The 317-nt window shown below is 65.0% G+C and overlaps 1 protein-coding gene across 1 annotated transcript in view; it reads right to left on the bottom strand.

Moving 5' to 3' along the window:
- Positions 1–271, bottom strand: part of IGF1R (insulin like growth factor 1 receptor) — a 195,594-nt gene extending 195,323 nt beyond the window's left edge. The window contains exon 1 of the mRNA XM_019472517.1: positions 3–271. Coding sequence (XP_019328062.1) covers positions 3–89 — 87 coding nt within the window. The 5' untranslated portion in view covers positions 90–271. The remainder of the gene's footprint in view (positions 1–2) is intronic.
- Between the last annotated feature and the right edge of the window lie 46 nt (positions 272–317).

Below are 317 nucleotides of genomic sequence, written 5' to 3'. Positions count from 1 at the left end.
GCGGGCTCCGAGGGGGGGGCGCCGCCGTCTCCCCTCAGCGCTGGCTGCAGTGGTACATCGTGCAGAGGAGTCGCAAACATGAGGCACATCGGGGCTGGCAGTCTGCATCTTCAACCTCCATTTTCAAACACCGCACACAGAGGCAGCGCGCACACACAGAGAGACACAAAAACTGGGAGGGCTGCGGGGGGAAGCGGGGGGTGCGACCCAGACAATCTTATTACAAAACAACAACAGCTTCTCCGTCCCTCCGCGCGGGGACGGAGCTGCCCTGGCGGGATCCCCCTGGCTCCTCTCCCCGCTCACCGAGGGGGGGG

This window comes from Aptenodytes forsteri, unplaced genomic scaffold (genome assembly GCF_000699145.1).
Source record: "Aptenodytes forsteri isolate BGI_AS27 unplaced genomic scaffold, ASM69914v1 Scaffold564, whole genome shotgun sequence".
NCBI lineage: Eukaryota > Metazoa > Chordata > Aves > Sphenisciformes > Spheniscidae > Aptenodytes > Aptenodytes forsteri.
This window is presented reverse-complemented; position numbering and strand designations above follow the sequence as displayed.